A 12,363-nucleotide genomic window follows, 5' to 3' on the forward strand; every position below is an offset into this window, starting at 1 on the left:
GCCTAATGACCCATCTTGATATCACTTCACCCTCAACATACAGCTCGGAGGCCCCCGATTGGCAACAGATTGAACTGCTCAGATATATGGTTTCATTTAAACAGCAGTAACTCTGTCAGTCCCGGGCTGACAAACGGTGGCCTGCCGACCACTCGGCTGGGAGAGCGCCACGGCCGGCCCGTGGCATGTCAGCCACTGGAGAATTACAGAGCCCGCTGGCCTTCGGCTGCCAGACGGATCAGACCCCAGGGGGCTCCGGAGGGGGCCCTGCTGGGAGGGAGGTCAGCTCGGCACCCATAAATACCCCTTCTCCGGGGCAGGCTGCAAAGTGTCAAGGCTCCGGGAAGATTTATGGCAAACCGGCAGGAGGGGTGGGCGGCTGGTGGGCTGAGCAGACAGGCCAGGCCGGCGAGGGACCCCAGGGCCAGGACGGCAAATGTCCTTGTTCCCCGGGTGCCAGGGAGGTCTGAGGGCAGAGGAGGAATCTTTGCTTAGGGAGAAAGCTAAGGAAGGTGAAAACCACCCTCTTTGGTTAAGTGAGCCTCTTAGCCACCTGCTTTCCTGTGGAGAGGGCTGGCAGCTAGGGCCTTCTGGTTTTCTTTGAAATAAAAAGATGTGTGTGTGTGTGTGTGTGTGTGTGTGTGTGTGTGTGTGTGTGCATGCGCGCGTGCACGCTCATCTGTGAGGGCAGCGTTTTGGAGTTTGGTGTCTTTATGTGTCCATCTGTCCATCTAGAGGAAGAGCGAGTGAAAAGTCCGTTTGGCTGGGGGTAGATGGGAACCTCAGCTGGGGCAGCATCTGCAGGAAGCCCACCACGGGTGCACAGAGCCCTTCACAACGGACACCCCTGTGCTCATATGTCTTCTCCAACCAAAAGAGGGAGGATTTATTTTTCCAATTTCTCAGAACAGAAAATCAGGGCAGAGGAGGATATGTGGCTGAGTGGGGACTCAAACAGAGGGCACAGGGCACCAGGGCTTTGCCAATATTGCATCGCTCTGCCCTGCCGCCCCTATCAGCCCCGTGGGCCGGGCAGCCCCCACTCCTGGGGTCTGAGGTCTGGGTACAGAGTCTGCTCCCAGGGCTTGGCCCGCCGGGTCACTGTGACCCCTCTTGCTTTCTGCACGAAGCTCAGCCTGCTTATCTCCTAATTCTCCCTCTTATCTCTCACTCTTCCACCTCCCCACCCCCCTGTTCCTTCAAGCCAGGCCCAAGGGCCCCGATGGGGGGTGGGCAGAGCCCAGCCCCGCACGTCCACCCTCCCTTCCTCTCTGCTTCCATCTGGGTCGCCCCGGGTAGGCCACTGACTCCCGGCAGGCACCTTCTACTCAGGCCTCGGGACTTCCTGGGGACCTCCAGCAACCTGGCCCCTTCAGGGACCTCTGGTTACCTTAGGCAAGCCTCTGTCTCCTCATCTGTAACATGGGCAGAATGTTGATAGGACAGGGGTGAGGAGGCTGAGGCGGGCGTGCTGAGAGTGGGCCCCATCACAGGTGCTCCCAAGCCTTGCCTCCATCCTCGGAAACTGGTGGGGAGGCCGCCTGCCCGTGGTTCTTTGGGGATTGGCCACTTTCTGAGGAGTGGTAGGAGAGAGGTCCCTGTGATTCAGCCTTGCCTGGGCCTTAATCTCTCCTGGTCCCTCCAATCCAGGGCTGGCTGCGGCTGAGCTATGGGCCCCAGTTGGGTTTTTTGCTTTGACAGTAGCGGGGCTCTAGAAGCACCTTCTGCCAGGAGAGAAAGGGAGAGGTGTACGGGTTCTTGACACAGAGATGAGGTGAGCAAGGGAAGACGGGGGCTGGTGACCCAGAGCAGGACAGAGACAGGCCCTCCCTCTTGTTCCCAGCCATGTGAGCCGTGGAAAGAGTGGGCAGGCCAGGCCTGAAGGAAGCCTGTGTGTCCAGCCGCTCACTCGCTCTCTGTACACTTGTTCTCACCCTCCCTCGGCCCGAGGATGGGCCCCAGGCTGACCCCAGGGGAGGCGGGAACAGAGGGGAGGACGCTTCTACCCCCAAGAAGAGAGAGCTAGTCATTGGGCATTGCCAGTTCCCCTGAGGCTGGGGGCTGCCTGGATCTCTCTGGCCCCTGAGTTGGGGGTACATCCTCTGTGCTCCCTGTGTCTGTCTTGGGAACACATATCTGTTCATTGGTTGCTCATTCACCCCTCCTCCGGAAGCCCAGAGATGAGCTGGACACCAGCCCTGCCTTCCCAGACCCCACAGGTATTGGGGGAGACAGAGGCATGAATTGGTGCCAACAGATGTGGCAGGTGCCACATCCAGGGGATGGTGAGGGCACCGTGGAAGGAGGAGGGATTGGGGAGAGCTGCATGGGGGACATAGCGAGGGTGCCATGAACCCCTGGGTGGCTGGGTACTCTTCCATCCCTGACAGTTTAGAGCGTGGATCTGGAACCAGACGGAGCAGGGTGACCTGGGACAAGTTACTTGACTTCTTGGGGTGTCTTCTCTCCATAGACTGGGGATAACAATGGTCCCAGCCTCCTGGGGTCATGGAGCTGCAGCACAGTGACCAGTAGCTGTCATAGTTTGCATGCATCACGGGGCAAGGCCCGGGAAGGTGCCCGGGAAGTACTTGCTGTGCGGATGGCGTCAGCGAATGAGCCTCTGGTGCTGGGAGGGACTGGCGTCGGCATGCTGTCTCCCTCAGCTGACCTGCAGTGCCCCGGGCAGTTCTGAACTCCCAAGAGAGCATAGTATCTGTCACTGTAGAGGCTTGTGGACTGAAGGCCAGCCGTGGCTCTGGACCGGCCCTACCTCTTTATGATAGCAGGAGAGTCCCTGTCCTTCTTTGGGTGGCAGATTTTCATCTAAACAATAGAGGTTTCGGCCAGAGGATCTCTGAGGGCCCTGCTGGCTCTGGCACCCCACGGTCCCCAGTCCCACTCACCACGGGCACGAGTGTCCACGCCTGCCATGCTAGAATGTCGTGACCATCTGGGGCAGAAGGATACCCCCCACGGGGCAGTTCCTGTCCTTGCCCTGGGTGCCCCACTTTGCCCACTTGACAGATGAGAGAATCAAGGCTCAGAAGGCTATAGAACTTGCTGAAGGTCATGCACCTTGTAGGAGCAGAGCTGGGGCCTGAAGCTCGGCCTGTCAGAGTTCTGAGTACCTCTGCTGGCCCTTTGTGTGTGTGTATGTGTGTGTGTGTGTGTGTGTGTGTGTGTGTGTGTGTGCGCGCGAGCGATCCCTGCTACACTTTGATGAAGTAAGCAGATAGGCAAAGAGGGCACGGAGAGGGGAAGCAGCTTGCTCAGGTCACGATCCAAGTGACCCTCTGAGTCGTGAGCTGGGAGGGGGTGCTGAGAGGAAGGTCCCCGGCTGTGCCTGGCTGGACCCCAGCCCCACACGTGCCTCTTCCCTCCAGGTGGCCGACCAGATGACGCTGCTGCAGAACTGCTGGAGTGAGCTGCTGGTGTTTGACCACATCTACCGCCAGATCCAGCATGGCAAGGAGGGCAGCATCCTGCTGGTCACCGGGCAGGAGGTGACCAGACCCTAGCGCACCTGATGCCAGGCCCTGAAGTGTGCTTCCAGAATTCTGAGCCCAGAACAGTTCCTAGGCCCTGGGCACCCCAGGGCTGGCCCTGGGCACCCCAATGTCAGCCCTTCCCCTAGGTTCATGCTCCACCTCCCTCTGCCCAACCCTGGCCCTGGCCTTGACAGGTGCCAGCCCCTAGGAAGCAGCTCAGGGCTCTTGGAGGGCTCTTGGAGGAGGTGATGGTGGCCCTGGGTCTTGAAAGAACAAATAGGGGCTGGTCAGGTGGTAAAAGGGGGTGCAGTCCCACCCCCACCACAGCAGAGGGCACAGCATGGACAAAGGTGCACAGGGGAATGTTTAGAACTGCCGAGCTGTCAGAGGCTGCTGGTGTGTGGGTGCTAGTATGGGGTTTGGGGGGCCAGGAGCCCTGTGAGGTGAGAGGTAAGGCTGGGGGCAGGCCCTAAATCCTGAGTGAATGAAATGGGCGAAGGAATTTGGGACCCCCGCCCCACCCCGAGCAGGGAATTAGAGGCCCTAGGATAGGAGCGGGGAACTCCTGAGATCAAGCAGGGAGCAACAGGAGAGTTTTAAGTGAAGAAGGGCTCATCCAGGTTGTATCTGAGGAAACACACGGAGGGGACGAGATGGGGGGTGAAGAAGTAGAGGCCATTGTGGAATGCTGGGGACCTGGGAGGGGGCAGTTCAAGGAGGAAGATCCCCAACTGGTAGGAGGACGTGTGGGAGAAATGGAGGGAGGGAGGGAGAGAAAGAATAGAGGCTGATGCCAGGGTCTAGGCTGTGGAGGGAACACCACACCCGAGGGGGAGACAGGAGGAAGAGCCGTTGACAGGCACTCTGGGGGTGGGGGTTGGAGGCTGAGGCCCTGCTCCCCATCCCCTATCTCTAACCCAGGCCCTTGGTCCTCCTGCTCCGTTCTTGCCCTGGGTGTCTCAGGGCATCTAGGGCCAGGGAGTGCTGGTCCCAAGGGTGGGACTTGGAGGCCACCTGTGAATGCAGATGGGGGAGTGTGAGGTATGAACGTGTTTGTATGTTTGTGTTGGCCTATGTCAACATGCAGGCCGAAGTCTCTGAGGCCATATCTCCACACACGTAAGCATGTGGTTGTTGAAATCTGCCTGTCACCATGTGTGGGAACGCATACATGGGTGCATGACCATAAAAGGGTGTGTGTGTGTGTGTTCACATCATGAAACGGGTGCAGCGCCCTGTGAGGGTGTCTGTGAGTGTGTGTGAATGGGAGCTGAGGTGTGACCACATCCCCAGTCCGAGTGGCCACGTGTAGGCGTGTGGGGCCCTGGGCACTCACGTGGCCGTGTCCACGTGGATCCAGGCCGACCAGCCCCGGCCCTGTCCCACACCCAGCACAACGTGGTGTTTGCTGCCAATGCCACACAAAACACAAAAGCTGCTTGTACCACGGGGCCTGGCAGCAGCTCTTTGTGTGAGAAGGACCCTTCAGCTCTCCCCCCACACCCGCCTGCCTGGGGTTGGCTCTGAGGCCGCGGGGTGCTCAGCGCTGGGCCCGGCAGCGTGAGGAGCCCTGGGAGCGCGGGGCCCTGGCTGCGGGGCTCGGAGGGTTTCTGGGGACCTGAGGAGAGGCTCTCCCCACCTGGCTCAGCTCCAAGGATGGGCACACCCGACCCCCCCCCCCCCAGCCTCCTCCCGAACCTCCCCTCCCCTGCCCCTTGTCCCTACGCAGAACCTTGCACCCGGGCCCGCTGCTGCCCCCCGCACCCCTTGCCAGGCACAGCCTGACCCTGGCGTCCGCCCGCGCAGGTGGAGCTGAGCACGGTGGCCGCCCAGGCGGGCTCCCTGCTGCACGGCCTGGTCCTGCGGGCACAGGAGCTGGTCCTGCAGCTGCACGCGCTGCAGCTCGACCGCCAGGAGTTCGTCTGCCTCAAATTCCTCATCCTCTTCAGCCTTGGTGAGTGCGCCCGGCCCGGCCACGGGCGGCGAGGGGGCGAGGTAGGTGGTGGGCCCAGCTCCAGGAGGCTCTGCCCTGGGGGGACGTCGGTGGGCAGGGACCCCTCCTGCAGTGAGGAGAGGAAGGGATGAAGGGACCTGACCCAGGCCTGGCTCTTATAATGGAGGTTGTTTCCTCTCTGGGCCTCAGTTTCTCTGTTTGGAAGTACAGAGGACCAAGACAGTGTCTAAGTTTTGCCCTTTGGGGGACAAGGACTCCTGAGAATTCGGCAAATTCCTGGCCAAAAGCCCTAGAAAAGGGCCCAGGTCACCTCCAGAAAAACGCCTGTGTGATTTCATGAGGTTTTGTTCCCTGGCTCCCATCCTGGGGTCCCTGTTTTCCCGGTTCCCTGCTCTAGGGAGCCCAGCTTCTGACTCTGGGCTCCCCACTCATTCATTCACTCAGGTATTCATTCTGCAAACCTTTTTGGAACATCTGCACTCTGCAAGGCACTGGGGACACGGGGTGAACGAAAAAGATTCCCAATCCGTATTGTCACGAAGCCCACCTTCTCTTGGGGGAGAGACAATAAGCATAATATAACTAGCAAGCTACAGCAATGAGTGAAATGATTAGTCAGATGTATAGGCTGGAAGACTGGGAGCAGAGCTAGGGAGGAAAGTAAGGCAGGGAAGTGGCAGAAGTTGAGCCCCGCCCACCAGCCCCACTCCCTGACTTGGGGTCTCCTTCTCATCCCACTCCTGACCGGCCCAGCCTGTGCTGCTCCAGCCTCTGCCCTCCTCAGGCTCTCCTCAGGCTGGCCTCCTGTCCTCCCTCACCTGGCAAGCCACCTGTGCCTTCCCTGGGTCCAGCAATGTCGTGAACATGGACGTGTCCTCGCTGTCAGGTGGCTGGCTCCCAGTCCAGTCGAGGCCTCCAGCTAGTGCTGCTGGAGCGCAGACAGAGAGATGGGGACCCAGAATGGGGAACAAGGGCTCTGCCTAGAAGGCTTCCTGGAAGAGGGACATCGGAGCAGGGCCTTGGAAGATAAGTAGGAGTTTGTTGGAGGGATAAATCTTTTAGCAGGGGTGTAGATGGGACGGAAGGTCAGAACAGAGGGGCATGGATGCCTCATTGCTTGGGGAGGGGGCAGGATGCAGATTTCATCTTTGTGGTCGATTGCATCATAGCCCCAGTCTGGCAAGGGAGCACCTGCCCAAGAGTGGGGAGAGCGGGGCAGGGTTGGGGGTAATTAGTGAAGTGTTGACCATGGGAAGCCCAGTCCTTGGGCTATGGCCATGGTCTCCTGACTCCAGCACAGCAGGCTGGTAGCTGGAGGGTTTCTATGCAAGGCTACAGGGCTTGAAGGGGACAACCATGGTGCGGGCTGGGGACAGAATCTTGGGCAGCCAATTAGAAGCTGTGGCCTGGAGCCCATGGAGGGGCCTTAGGGGCCCAGGCCAGGCTGGCTTCAGTTGGGGGAAGCTCCCTCCTGGTTCCCTCCAGCAGCAGCCACCTGCCGGGCTTGTCTCTGTGAGCTGCCGGGCTCTGGGAACTGGCTCAGGCCAAAGGCATGGTGGTGCATGGTTGGGGGTGTGGGGACTAGAGGAATTATGTGCATGTTTGTGCCTTTGCATTTATACCTTTGTTTTCACACATGTGCAGACTATGAACTGTCACAGGCTGGCGGCTCCTTACATGTCACGTTGTAGAAAGAATCTGTATGTAATTGGGGAGTGATGGGAGATCTGGAGACAGGAAGGATTTAGAACGCACATAGAGTGTGGGGTCCAGTGGTTGGGGTATTTCTTGACCTGACACCCATCAGGAGGCCTGCAGGGAGGTCCAGAGGAGGGGTGGGTGGAAGATGGGCTGCCAGCCACCAGCCTTCTTGGCCAGGCCTCCCTGTAGAGCAGGTGCCATGTTTTGGCTTTCTAGACCCCAGGGCCCGAGACACACCCCTGCAGCCCCTGCTCCTCTTCCAACAAAGCCCTGGATGCTGGGGACTGCCAGGCCCAGCCCAGCTGTGGCCTCCACCAAGATCAATCCAGGCCTCCTCCCTGTCTGGGGTGTAAGGATAGCAGAGCTGTGCCCAGCCCTCTTCCCCTGGTCCGGGTGAGTGGCCTGTTCTGAAGCTCGAGTGCCTGCCCCTCCTTCTTGCTAGTCTTCCTCCTGTTTGCCAGAGGGGGTGGCTGGGGCCCAAGAGACAGGGACTATCTCCAGTGCTTGTCTTGCATAGGCTGGAAGGGCCGGATGCAGGAGCGAGAGTGTGTGCATATATGTGTGTGTGTGTGTTCTCACACATGTGAGGCAGGGCGGAACAGTGGTTAAGAATGGGGACTAGAGACAGACCACCTGGATTCTAAATCTGGACTCTCTCTCTGGCTGTGCGCCGTTGAGCAAGTCACTCCCCTCTCTGAGCCTCTATTTTCCCATCTGTAAGATGACCATCATAATAATCCTTAATTTGCTATGAGGTTTTCATGAGGGAATTCCCCCAAGTGCTCAGTGCGTGGCCTGGCCCCTTGGAATGTGCGTTGGTGTTGTTTTCCTCCTAACTATCGTCCACCAGTGAGCAAATGAGCAAAGAAATGAATGAAGTGAATGAATGATCAAGTCAGTCTCCGTCTTTATCGCATGCTCTGGCACGGTGCCTTATCACAGGGATGCGGGTCTGGCTGAGGTGGGTGAGGGAGCGCCCAGCCCAGCAGGTCAGCAACTAACTCTTGGAGACCAGGTGAGGTAGAGAGGCTGTTGGCTGACAGGCTCCGCATTCCAGGAGGAGACTGAGCAGGCCAGTGTGATCAGGGTTGGCCCAAAGAGGAGAAACCACCCACACCTAAGATACCACGGAAGGCTTCTTGGAGGAGGGGCCTCTGAGCTGGGCCTTGCAGTATGAGTAGGAGTGTTCTAGGTGAAACAAAGCAAGTGGCAGCAAAGGGTTGGGCAGAGGGATGGGGAATCCTGGAAGTCTGGTGTGGTCGTGGGGCAGGGAGGGGGTGGACTGGAGGCTGGGGAGGCAGGCAGGGACTGAGCTGTGCAAGGCTTCGAATGCCAGGCCAAGGACCTTGACCCTTCCCTTGGGAAGGCTTTTCAGCTGGAGTAACATGATCGCATTTGCATTTTAGCAAGGTCCTTCCAGCTGCAGCATGGGAGAAGGATGGCGGATGGCAGCCCAGAGCCCTGCAAGAGGCTAGACCGAGGGCTGGAGTGAAGTGAACAAGTTTGGGCAAGATGAGGGAGAAGATCTGCCCAGAGTCTGCCCAGACTCTCCCATATTCCCCACCCCTAAGCCCCAGGAATAGGTCTACAAGGGACCTGGAGCCCAGAGAGGGACGGCTACTTGCTCTTAGACCTCCAGCTGGCACACTGGGCATCACCCTGGGGGCAGTGCCTCCCTGGACCGGGCAGCCCCATCCCCTATGACGACTGCCCCCTCCCCTGCCCCTCGCCTGCAGGCCCCCTCAGTGCCTCCTTCCCGCCTGCCTCCACAGAAGGGTGCCATTTGGCGTCTAAATAGCCGTCTCCCCACAGGCCTGGAGGCAGGTAAGGAGGTTTAATTAAAATTAGTGCCTCTCTCCTGGCAATCACGGTGTTTATGAAGATGGGCCCGGCTGGCATTGTTCCGCAGAGGACTTAATCGAAGCTTAATGGATTGACCTAACATTCGATTTCCTGACTCCCATTGAGGCGGCCGCCGCAGCATTCCCTTAAGCGTTTGCAATTTACCCACTGCTCCACGCCAACAAAAGGCCGCCTGAATAGCAGCCCCACTCGAGGGGCCATTGTGCGCGGGGGCGCCTGCCTGAGTCACTGCTATTGGGACAACATTCTTTATGCCTCGCTGGAATGAAAGGATTATTCAAATATTCAATTAAACCGTGAAAAGGGGGCTTTTCTGAGAACCTGGGGGCCCCCAGCTCCGCAGAGCGCTAGCAGGCTGCTCTCCGAGGTGGGGGTGCCATCTCCCAGCCCCCTCCCACCTCCCACCTCCAGGATTGCCAGAGCTCAGCAGTCTGGGGAACACTCCGGGGCTTTTCTCCCCCGTGCCCATCTCCCACCTGCGGTGTCCCGGGGCCCAGAGCTGGGCATCCTGTGAGGCAGATTCGTGTGCCCCATTTTGCAGATGACGGGGAAACAGCTCAGGGGAAGGGCCTTGCCCAAGGTCACCCAGTTGGTGATAGAGCTGGGATTTGAACCCCTGACGTATTAAGGGGGCAGCTCCAGGTCTGTGACTCCTGCTCCCGTGTCCAGTGGAAGGAAGGCATGGTGTCCAGTGGGATGTTGGCTCTGTCACCCCCATTATCCCACAGAATCCTCACGACAGTCCTTTAGCAGGGGGCACAGGTAAGTGGGAGAGGGGGCTATGACTTGACAGTGGTCTCTCCAGGGTGAGGAGGAAGAGGAGTTTGGAGTCCAGAGTAACCTTGGAAACCTAGGACCCCAGGGATGGGGGCCCTTGGACAGGACACCTGGATTGGACGAAACGTCAAGTTTTCCTGCTCTGCTCTCAGGAATCAGTGTCCAAGCTTGACCCCGCCTGGGCTTACCCACGGGGCTTTGGAGCCAGGAGACCTGGGTTTACATCCAGACTCTGGCATCTACTGGGAGTCCCAGGCATGCCCCACTGTCCCTGTGCCTGGGGGATGTCCTTTCCTGCCTGCCTGGCTGTCTGTGGGGATTAACTGAGCTAGTGCACGATGCCGGGGGCGGGGGTGGGGGCTCCTGGGAAACTGGGTGCACTTATACTGTAGTCATTGGGGCTTAACTGGTGACTGCTTCCTTCCCCCAGCCCGGTAGCCCACCGCATGGGGGCGGTGGGGGTCTCCAGTCTGCAGACAGCTGAGAGATCCAGAGAACTGCTAAGAGTAGGGGCTGTCCCCGAGCTGTCCTTGTTCGCACCCACCCCCTGCACTCCACCCCATTGTCCCCGGTACGGTGCTGCGGTGCTGTGGAGAACAGTAAATCCTGGTAAAGCCGAGGTTCTGGTCCTCCCAGCCCCCTCCCGCTCCTGCCTCTACTGCAGCATACCAGCCCCTCCTCCTCCACCCCTGGCTGTTTCCTCGGGCCCCCCTACTGCTGTGTGGCCTTGAGCTGGTCCCTACCCTTCTCTGGACCCCCAGAGTCCTAATGTGCATTGTCAGAAGGCACTGTCAGAAGAATTGCCCAGTCTGGGCCGGGGGTGGGGGGCAGAGGGCAGTGGGGAGAGGTGGGGGTGGGAGGTGAAGGTAGACAGGACCCTATGGGATGAGAGGTTGGGACAGGGATGGGGTCAGTAGACACCTCTTGTGCCTAGGAGACTGGCTTCGGAGAGGGTGGGGCCTTCCCATGACCTTTGAGTATGTCTGGAGTAGTCCAGGCTAAGGAGCAGGTCTGCAATGTACAGTTGAACAGGTTGTTCACTGCACAAGGGCACCTAGGCCAGGGATGAATAGGGGCTGACATCCAGTTTGTATGCCCCTAGCCATACTGTGTCTGTGGACAAGGGGGAACTTCTTTCTAATTGGCACAAAGGTGCCTTATGGGCTCATGGTGATCCTAGGGAGGCGAGGAAGAAAATGACCCTGGCTCACTTACTGAAGGGAGGCGAGGGGGCCAGGGGTGGGGGTGGAGGACTGGGGCCAGATCCTGCCATACGCCTTGGGCCCAGCTCAGGTTTCCCTAAATCCAACTTTGGACAACACAGGCCTCAGCAGGCGCACCGGGGGCGGCTGGGGATCAGGGTTGCCAGGAGCATCAAGCCCTCCTGACGCGGTGGGGGTTAAGAGGGATTAGAAGGGCCAAGGGCCGCGCATGCTGGGCTCCAGACTCCCCCGCAGCCGCAGAGCTGTTGGGGACGGGGGCAGAGGAGAAGTGGACGGATGACCGCTTTCTGAACCACTGGACGCCGTGTCGCAGGCCAGGCCGGGCTGGATTTGGGGGTGGGGGACCAATTCTGTGGATTCCTGCTGAACCTCAGCCGACAGGCAGGGCACCAGCTGGGGGCGCTGCCCAGGAGCTCAGAGACACCTGCCAAGCAGTGGCAATTTGAGTGACAAATTGACCCTCTGGGGGCCCCTGGGGGCCCAGGCACCTGTGGAGGCCCCGGCACCCAAGCTCTTAGCCCTGCAAGGTGGGCATGCCCCATTCACAGAGGAAGAAGGCCTTGCAGGCCAGGAGGGCACAGGGCACAAGGCTATGGCTCCTAACTGGTGGGACTGGGATTTGAACGCCAATCAGCCTCTCTCCAAAGACACTTTATTTTTTGTGTCTTCACTGGACCTCCACTGGCTGTGCAGGAGGCATTGGTCACACTCCTCTGTCCCTGGTACAAGTGACCACCAGTCCATGCAGGGCTGACTGTCCTTGTCCCTCCCACGGCGGCCACGCCTTCACGTTTAACTTGGATTCCTCGTTTGTCCCTGTTCTTACATAATGTGCATGCTTCTGCACAAGCATTTTTTTTTTTTATTATGTAGACGGCTTTGCCTGGTAGATCTCATTCTGGGTCTTCCTTTTCTGTTTTTACCACTTAGCTTTGTGCTTTTTAAGATCAGTCCCTTCGCTCTGTGTTAGGTCTGCTCCATTGCCTGTGTCTCCTGCGTGGGACTCCCTGGGGTGCACCTCCGTGGCCCCATGAGAGAATCTCCTTGCGGTACCGCAGGCTCTTGATCTGTCACAGGATAGACCGAAGGAGCGCCTGTCGCTCTCTGGACTAGGGCCACCAGTGTATGTGCCTGGCAGCTGCGAGATGGGTCCTTTGCCGTCAGTGTGTCTGTCTGCTGATGGTGCTGATGGTGACCATCGTGGGGATGATGGCAACGGGACAGTTTTTTTGTTTTGTTTGTTTTTTTAAGTAGGTTCCACGCCCAGCGTGGAGCCCAACATGGGGCTTGAACTCATGACCCTGAGATGAAGACTTGAGCGGAGATCAAGAGTCAGACGTTTAACCGACTGAGC

At 58.9% G+C, this 12,363-nt stretch overlaps 1 protein-coding gene across 5 annotated transcripts in view; it reads left to right on the forward strand.

Annotated features, from left to right (window-relative positions):
- Window positions 1-12,363, forward strand: part of NR5A1 (nuclear receptor subfamily 5 group A member 1) — a 28,241-nt gene that overhangs the window by 13,978 nt on the left and 1,900 nt on the right. For 4 of the 5 annotated variants that reach the window (XM_087869380.1, XM_087869381.1, XM_087869382.1 and 1 more), the window contains 2 exons: window positions 3,387-3,506; window positions 5,298-5,445. In XM_087869380.1, coding sequence (XP_087725506.1) covers window positions 3,387-3,506; window positions 5,298-5,445 — 268 coding nt within the window. Of the gene's footprint in view, window positions 1-3,386; window positions 3,507-5,297; window positions 5,487-12,363 lie in introns of all 5 variants that reach the window. The other variant, XM_087869383.1, reaches the window with a different exon arrangement.

The sequence above is a fragment of the Ursus americanus genome, chromosome 18 (assembly GCF_024610735.1).
Source record: "Ursus americanus isolate L20-20 chromosome 18, mUrsAme1.1.p, whole genome shotgun sequence".
NCBI classification, from domain to species: Eukaryota; Metazoa; Chordata; class Mammalia; order Carnivora; family Ursidae; genus Ursus; species Ursus americanus.